The sequence below is a fragment of the Equus quagga genome, chromosome 22, assembly GCF_021613505.1.
Source record: "Equus quagga isolate Etosha38 chromosome 22, UCLA_HA_Equagga_1.0, whole genome shotgun sequence".
Taxonomy (NCBI): Eukaryota; Metazoa; Chordata; class Mammalia; order Perissodactyla; family Equidae; genus Equus; species Equus quagga.
Genome location: NC_060288.1, coordinates 6,142,261 through 6,151,225, shown reverse-complemented (window position 1 = coordinate 6,151,225; position 8,965 = coordinate 6,142,261). Strand labels below are relative to the sequence as shown.

The following is an 8,965-nucleotide window of genomic DNA, read 5'->3' as shown; positions in this document are numbered from 1 at the left end:
AGACAGAAGAGGGAAATCCCAGCGTGTGGACTGCTTATACCTTTGAGAGCAGAAAGTTAATTTTCTTTATTCATTGGAGGCAACCCAAACTTGGGAAATAACATGACAGTTTTGAGATTCATATTTTATTTACAAGTAAATGAAGAATGTCTCCTGTAAACTCTAATTTGGAATGAGAAGAGCAATATAAAGAAGTAGCTGCTGGCTCCACAGTGACGTGTGAAAGGAGTCCATGCCACTGTTTCTTTAACAATGCTTTCGTTACTCAAAAGGAAACAAAAAGCCACTTGATTTCTTCATGTTGCATATGTGAAAGAATTCAAAATAAAAATGACATTTCAAAACTCTGCAGTCTCTAGTCAAACACAAATGAGGTGACCAGGACGTCGCCTTCATTCAGTAACAGCCCCTGCTCCCCGAGAGCAACAGCGTCTGAGCAAAAGACCTAATACTCATCAAGAGTATCTGCGCGAGGAAGGGACAGACCTCGATCCTTCAGAGCCTGCACTTTCAGCTTCTCGGCTTCCAGCCTGGTCTGCTGTTCCACCCTTTGTTCTTCCAAGATCTCTTCAATAGACACTTGCTGGAGGGGTGTGTCACTCTCCTTTTCCAAGTCCTAGAGAACAAGCAGGTTGGAAAAACTTCAACTGATGACCAAGGATAGAACACAGTTACAAATCTAAAGGCAAACGGATTCCACTATCAGACTTGGGTTATTTTTCGTAGCTGTGACAGAGCTGCTGGCTTTCTCCTGGGGACAGAGACGTTTTACAAAGAAATGGCCAGGAACACTACTACACGACACACTGCACGCATACTTCCATGAATGTGGTAAGAGGGATCAGTATCAGCGTGTATAACAAAGCTTTAGGTTATCCGAAGCCTTACATTAGTCAAGCACTACTTTTCTTTCTTTCTTTTCTTTTTTTTGAGGAAGACTAGCCTGAGCTAACATCTGTTGCCAATCTTCCTCTTTTTGCTTGAGGAAGATTGTCCCTGAGCTAACACCTGTACCCATCTTCCTCTATTTTGTATGTGGGATGCCTGCCACAGGCTGGCTTGATGAGTGGTGTGTAGGTCCATGCCTGGGATATGAAGCGGAGGGCATGAACTTAACCACTATGCCATGGGCTGGCCCTAATTTTTTTTTTTTTTAAAGAAAAGTAGTCCTTGGGGCCATCTCCTCAACCCTAGAGAATCCAAGAGAGAAGTTACTGAGGCCAAGATGGCTTTAGATAAGTTTTGTTTTTTTACATTATCAAAGTCAGTTTAATTTCCAGGGGTCGTTGGTCAGTAAGAAGGTAGAGAACATTGATTCAAAGAAGCACCCCTCCAAAGGCAATAAACTGTCTCTCTGTTGCATTAACCAGGAGTCTTTAAATTATAACACAAAACTCCTTTCTCCTTACGGCAACAAGTCTTCTAGAGAAAACCTCAGCAGACCAGTTATATTACTAAACCAGTTTTGCCCCAATATGTTTCTCCACTATTTTTTTTGAGGAAGATTAGCCCTGAGCTAACTACAGCCAATCCTCCTCTTTTTGCTGAGGAAGACTGGCCCTGAGCTAACATCTGTGCCCATCTTCCTTTACTATATATGTGGGACACCTACCACAGCATGGCTTGCCAAGGAGTGCCATGTCCACACCCGAGAACTGAACCTCGAACCCAGGGCCACCGAAGCAGAACGTGTGCACTTAACCCCTGCACCACCAGGCTGGCCCCAGACAGGGTATTCTTATTTCTTATCCACCTTTATGACTTTCAATGACAAAATTCTGGGAAGGCATGACACACACAAACTCTCCACATGTTCCAGCCTACCATGGGATACTAATGTCCACATGGTGGCAAGGCCTCAGAACCCACAGGCTGTGAATATCAGATGCAGGACTCTCACAGAGGTTAGAATGAAAGCCACACAAATTATCTAAGCAAGCCCTGGCCTTGGTCAAATGTTGACTGCACCAGCAAAATATACAGTCAAGCGTAACCTGCCCTCACAACCCACGGGTAGCAGCTGAAGGGAAGATAATGTTCTGAGCTTAGTGTCCTGCCTCTTGGACTCGTCAATGTTATTCAGTCAGCTGTTCATGTGGTTACGCTGCTTCCCAACAACAGTCTTATGACTTTAGGCTGTGTGTATCATCACCTTTGAGGCAGCATCCAGGGAATTCTTAAGCAACGGAATGTTTGCAGAATCTATACGGCTTCTGGGTATGAGTGTCCCTAGGGTTGATACTTAATTTCTTCAAACTGACTATTGATTCATGTAACTATGTAAACATTCCTGAACCATATTTCTTTAGTGGTGCCACTGTAAAAATTCTGCAGCATCCAACCCATAATATATAAAAAGGAGCACTTTTCTCCACAAAATGGCTCCCAGGAAACAATAACTCTTCAAGAACAAACACAAGTTCACTTCTTCTCACATAAATATATGTCTATATAGGGGCACATTTGTGTCAATGTAACTGGCACAGAAAACATTTCTGTGATGTTTGTTACTATAAAACCAAAGCACAGTATATGTAAATATTTTAACTTAAATCTTTTCCCCAATAGCAAAGTAATGTTTCCTCTTTTAAAATTAAATTCAGAAAAGTAGAATAAAAAGGAAAAGATGATCACCCATAATCCTACTGCCCAGAGATGGGTTAGCCCCTCCTAATCTGCTGGCAGACCACTTTACAGTCCTTTCCCACCCTGACTTCCCCACACCCCTGGTTCTACAGTGCTTTATTTCACCCTTTACATAATACAAGGAGATGACAACTTCTGCTGCTTAAGCATGCAAGAAATGATAAACTGAACCCAAAATACCAACCACAAAAATCTTTTAAAAATTAGAAAAAGACATTTCACACATTTCATAGCAGCACTTGGGCAGTACTAATAGTATTAATTAGTCATTTCTAGCTAACTGTTTCAACATGAGATTCTGCACCAACCTGACCCTGGCAGAATTATCTGCTTACTTTCTATATCACATAGTTTTCTGATACTTGTATATGTATATATGCATACATGTATGTGTATGTATGGATGGTTGTGTGTACGTACACACACAGACACGCAAAAAGATCTACAGTAACATTTCAGAAGACACGATTTAACTTTTCACCTGCCAGCTGGTCTTCCTGGCACAGAGACACAGGGACCTCCTCCTTGGCCGTAAGCTAAGGATCCAGGTGAGGCTGAGCTCCATTCTCAGAACAGTTAACAGAAAGGCTTCTCCTACAGCCATTCTTTCCCCTTCCCCCTTTTTAAAAACATGGACATCACACTGTACATGCAATGTGTCTTTCCCTCGCCCAAACACTGCTAATTTACTTTATGTCATGAAAAAGTTGTAATCAATTGTTTAAATGACTGCAAAATATTTCAATGTATATAAACCATATTTTATTGAATTATTCTTCTCTGGATAGGTACCAAGTTTTTCAATTTTCTGCTATTAGAGATAGCAGAAATAACATATTAATGAATACATTTGTATAGGATTGTATTTTTTATGATATCAGGTAAAATCAATGATATTTTGCTGCTAATAGGATCAAAATCTTTAAAATGCCAAGAGGCACTGAAACAAAGTTAATTATTTTCTGTGCTTTCCTAAGCTAATTTGGCGGTCTCCTGTGAGAAGCTGGGTGAAATGTGGAAAATCTAATTTTTCCTTCTTGAAGAGACAAAAAGAAACCTAACTAGCATGATTATCAAGACCCAGAGCAGCTTAACAGTTTTCACTTACTATTTCTCCTAGTAGGACCACATTTTCTCCTCTGACTACAAAAATCCCTCGAGGAATATCGCCGTACTTCTTGCCCACGTGAATGCGCTCCACAGTCTGATGCAGCACTAAGTTAGCTATAAGTGTATGGGGAGGAAACAACGACATTTACTTCAAATTATTGGGCAAAGGTCCATAACTCAATCAGTTATTTTGAGTAGAAAAGATTTAGCTAAACATGATTTCCAAACTTTCTGATTCTGGGAAAAGCTAACATTTCAAACAATCTTCTCCTATTTCATTAAGACACACCACGTAGGAGACTTTAAAACAATTACAAACTGAGAGACGATTTGTGAATACATTGCACTAATCCGTGGATGATGGTGGGAATAAGTTAACAAAATTAAATTCCTTTTATCAGTTAATTGCTAATATCAACATGACTGTAAGAAAATATAAATGAGTAGGGCACTAGGAAGACCCCAAAGCCTAAACAGCTGCAGAGATTAACACTCTGGCTTTTTAGAAAGAAACAGTGTTTCTATGTTGTGTGGGAATGCGTATGTGATGATTTCCAAAGATTTAACTTTGTTTCAGTACTTAAGATTCATTTAAGCCAATGCAGGTACCCCTGTGTTATGATACAGCAATAACCTATTTTTTCATTTTGTTAGATAACCATACCTGGTAATCTGAGAGTAAAGTCAGTATTTACTACTTTTCCCTCAAAGCAGTCTGATGCATTTGACTTAAAATTTAGAACTTCAATCTGTTAAGAATAATCATTTTTCTTCTTTCAATTGGTAATATTTGTCATATTTGAAGAAAAGCAGATATCTAAGTTCTTATCTTCTATCATTCTTACAAGTATTTCAATTATATTGTTTTCTCCTCATGCTCAAGTCCACTGACCTAGCAGATGGCCAACAAATGTTGATATGAACTGTCCTTGAAACAGAAGCAAATAGAGATCTCTGTAGAAAAATGCTGGATGCAAAACAAACACGGAGACTCCTGAGTCTGAAGTATCCCTAAGTGTAATATCTTGAGCTTAACGTTGTGGTCTCTAAAAAGCTTCAGGAAATGCCTTCTACCACGTTTTCAGTGGACAGGGAGGGATTATCTTCAGTGCAGGAAGTGCTCTGAAGAGTAGCTGCACCCAAGCCAATGTACAAACGAGCAGCTTTTTCAGGGGACTGAGTCCACGTCTACCATTTGGCTCCCTCTAACGGGGAAAATAAAATAGGCCAAATATTGTAATCCCATGTTTTAGTGAAAACCAATTTTAGAAATACAAGCTTGTAAGTACAAGCTTTTGAACCACCTAACCATAATTTAGAAAACAATGATGTAATGACTCATAATAGTATTCTATTATGCCTGACATGGAAAAAAGTTGCAGATAAATTTCAACACGAAATAACAAGCATACAATGGGCAGCCCTTATTATCCAGCGTATAAGAGAAGTCCATAACTAATACATACCAAATTGATCAATGCTTCTTAAAAAGCCTATCAGTGTCCTTCCATCTCGAAGCAGGACCAAGTGCTTTTCTGGAGGGAGGAAAAAAGATCTTCAAAAAATAGCTGCAGTGAGTTTAAAGGGTAACAACAAAAATGAAATTAATAGTTTAAGCCCTACTACTTCCGCTTCTAAGGTATTTACAGAGAAGTTCGTTGGGAAATTAGAGGGATGACCAAGACAGCCTTGCATTCACATTAGAAGATCAGTGGTGACAAGAATCAGAGCAGTGTCGCAGAGTGGGAAAAGGACTGCGTGAGCAGTCAGGAAGCCCGACTGACTGGCTCTAGCTGCTGCTGCTTGACAGTTAAACCCTCTCAATGTTATGTCAGTTTCTATATCTGAAAATTGAGACATTTAGTCTAGTGATCTTTAAGATCTTAATTCTAGAATTATTTTCCCCTCAACTTAGAGGAGCTTCTGTTTAACACCGTGGAATCAGGGAAGGCTTAAATAAAAATAATGCCTCAGATGTGTCAAATGAGGATGCTGATAATAAGCTAGAGCAAAAATTCAATAATGTTTATTAATGTGCTCTCTAGGGCCTAGAGGTACAGTAGAGAATAAGATTCAGAAAGTCACCAACTTTATGAACTTATATTCCTGGTGAAGGAAAGCAAACAAATAAAAAAATGACCTACTGTGATTGGTACAATGGAGATAGCAGGATGGTTTGATGAAGAGAGGGGAAGTAGCTCCAGAAGAGAGGTGGCTAGAGAAAACCTCTCTGAAGAGGTGACTTTGAGCTGATACTGAAGGACAGCAAGCCAGTCACTAGAATAGCTAGCAAAATTCATTCATTCATTTCTTGAGTGCCATGCATAAAGTACTTTCTAGATGCAGAACAGAGGAAGAAGACAGTAAGTCTTCCCTGAAGGAATTGTCTTCCTTGGGCTATAATTAAGAGCCATAAGATTGCAAATCTTAATTATACGAGACTGAGAGAAACTCTATCTAGCCAGAGGAGGTATCTGAGTTGGACCTTGAAAGGTAGATGTTTTGGCCATAGGAAAAGTGACAGGGAAGGGGAAGAGGAGGGAAATCTGTAATGCAGACAAGAGGGAAAACAAAAGGCTAAGTATTCATGTTTGGCTAAAAGTTGAGGGTGTGAAGGGAAATAGAAGACGAAGTCAGAAAGGTCCTGGGAGCAAGATGAGTTTGGATGTGACTTCATAGGGAATAAGAAAACTTTGAAGACTGAACTGGCAGAAAAGGGAGAGCAGTTACGAGGCTATTCCCAGAGCCTGAGACATGAAGAAGAGACCTGAATCAAGGTAGAGAGGGAAAGGGAGAGGATGAGAGGATTAAAACTGTGCATTTATAAGTGATGGGATTTGTCAACTAATTGAGTTTGTATATGTGGGTATGTGTGAGAGAGTGGGGTGCTGAAGAGATGAGTTAAAGACGACATAGGAATCTTGAGTCACCATGTCAGGGAGGACCATTTACCAAAAGTCGGGAGTAAAAGAAGCAAGCTCAGGGTGGAAGGTTATTAGCTGTTTGTGATTCTGAAGTGCTATCAGGACACCTATGCAGACAAGTCAACAGGGAGTTGGAAATGTAAGACTGGAATGCCAAAGAGGTCAGAATTAGAGCAATTTTGGATAAGTCCACAAAGAGGTAATATAACTATTAAAGGCCAGGAGATCTCCTGGAGATTTAAAGAAAGAAGCAGGCCAAAGATGAAAACTGAGACTGTCTATTTTAGGGAAGAACAACAGTTGGAGAGATAAGAAAATGAGTAAGGACCATTGTTGGAGAAATCAAGAGAAGAGAATTAAGAATCCAGTGGTAATAGTATTACTATGCTGCAGAGGGGCGGGAAGAGCTCAGAAGAGTGCATCAGACTAATGCCTTTTAATAATGTAACTTCAGTAGTGCATTGACAACAAAATTTGATTTCCAGCGGTAATAGAGGCAGTCTATTGCAGGTGGTCAGGAAGTAGAGTTGAAATGGAGGTGATTAAAGAGGTTTCGGGATAAAAATATGAAAAAGGGATGGGATTTTGATGGGGAGACACAACTGAGAAAAAAATTGAGATGGAGGGACATGAACATACATGAAAGGAGGGATCCAGGAAGAGAAAGAGAGACCATATGAGAGAAAAAGGATATTAACAGAAGAAGGTTCCAGATGCAGTGGGAGGAAAGAGTAATAAAGAAACTGAATGGGAGGACTACTTTCTACTTAAAGGAGAAGATGGGTAAAATACAGAAAGACTGAGGAGACAGGAGGAAAGTGTGTGTGAAGTGGACAATGAAGGGTGCATATAAAGTGGCTTCAAACTTTTCAGTAGAGGAGGGGGCTTGGAAACTGTAAGAAGGGGTTAGAGGACTTAAGAATAAAAATTATTTTTATTAAAGTGGCAGAATGTGTTAGGGACCTCAAATAATTCAGATACATAACAAGAGAGGTGAGGGCTAAAGGGCATTCTCATTCAACTAAAATGGAAGATTTCATTACACATCACAGAAAGGCTCGTACAGTGGTTATTCATATATAAATTTGGTCCAATTTACAACACATTTCCTTTCAATAGCAAAATCACTAATTTGGGTTTAAAAAATGATTTCAGACCATGATAAAAAGAGAATTTAATCTTAGACTTCTTTAATTTGCATACATAGTAACTGTAGATATAGTTGTAACTTGTTCGGAACTGTGTGTAAACCACTGTGCAGCAATTACAAGTTAACGAGACAGATCACACTATTAAAACGATTAAAAAAATGTTGCTAGAGGAAAAACTCACAGATGAGAGCTTAGAAAAAGGAAAGACAGGACAATTCTAAGTGGCTCTTCTGTTTTACAGGCCTGAGCTCCTCTTCAGGACGACGGCTAAGAATAAGGGAGGTCTTCTTAGAAAAAGGAAAAGAAAACTGTCTAACAGAAAAAAAGGAAGTTTGAAGTGACTCAGTTTTTCCATAAAAGTCAATACCTTGTCTGGTAGTGGTCTCTACTACCATAACCTAAAGTGCTAAAGACCTCACCGTAAAAGAAGACTGCAAATGACTACACAGCATAAAGCCTAAGTTTACTGCAATTAAGTTCAACTGCTGTTGTCTTACTATTTTCGTTTCTCGATGAGTCTCTTCTCTAAGTATTATCATCCATCCACCAGTAACAACCTGGTACTTCGAAATACCGCAGGTGGAAGACAATGGACTGGGCCGGGAGGGAGCGGGCGCAACTTTCGCATCTGGGCCTCAGCAGCCGCGTCCCTCGGAAGCAGGAATGAATTCGACAGCTTGTGCCTCACCAGTCCCGGGACTGGTGGAGACTGCGAGAGGCAGCACAGAGATAGGAGGTGGGCAAACGGTGTGTCCCGTGGCTCCTCCATCCCGTGGAGGACGTCAACGCCCAACATTCACCACTGTGCTAAAAGCACACTGCGCCCCCGCCCCAGACTCAGTCTACGAGCTCTCTCCGAAGAGGCACATGCCCGGGAGGAAGGGTCTCACCCCAGACTTCGCCCGGAGGAGATGAGCTACTCACTGTCGATGTCCTCGATGAGGCTGGCAGTGCCGGGCATATAGTTCATTTTGAGCTGAGATAAGGCTGCAATGTAGCGGCGGTGGCCCAGTGCGTGCAACACCTGCTTCCTCCTACCGCAGTCGCCGCCTGGGCGGGACCGGGACACACAGCCGAACCTGCACCAGGACGTCTGCCCCGGCTTTCAGCAGCCGGGGCCCGCCGGAAACTCCT

At 40.9% G+C, this 8,965-nt stretch overlaps 1 protein-coding gene across 1 annotated transcript; it reads right to left on the bottom strand.

Annotated features, from left to right (window-relative positions):
* Positions 1–37: 37 nt before the first annotated feature.
* Positions 38–8,953, bottom strand: LSM1 (LSM1 homolog, mRNA degradation associated). The gene is made up of 4 exons (XM_046648854.1): positions 8,756–8,953; positions 5,223–5,291; positions 3,755–3,870; positions 38–616 (listed from the first exon to the last, which is right to left on the bottom strand). The coding sequence occupies exons 1-4, from the start codon at positions 8,799–8,801 to the stop codon at positions 446–448; spliced, it is 402 nt and encodes a 133-aa protein (XP_046504810.1). The 5' UTR covers positions 8,802–8,953; the 3' UTR covers positions 38–445.
* Positions 8,954–8,965: the final 12 nt, after the last annotated feature.

What these genes read in the sequence shown, in the direction of transcription:
- LSM1 (XM_046648854.1), bottom strand. Translation starts at nt 8,801, where the DNA reads ATGAACTATATGCCCGGCACTGCCAGCCTCATCGAGGACATCGACA. An exon ending in AAGAAGCATTGATCAATTTG is followed by an intron (nt 3,871 to 5,222) that starts GTATGTATTAGT and finishes ATACACTTATAG; the next exon opens with CTAACTTAGTGCTGCATCAG. An exon ending in TGGTCCTACTAGGAGAAATA is followed by an intron (nt 617 to 3,754) that starts GTAAGTGAAAAC and finishes CTTGTTCTCTAG; the next exon opens with GACTTGGAAAAGGAGAGTGA.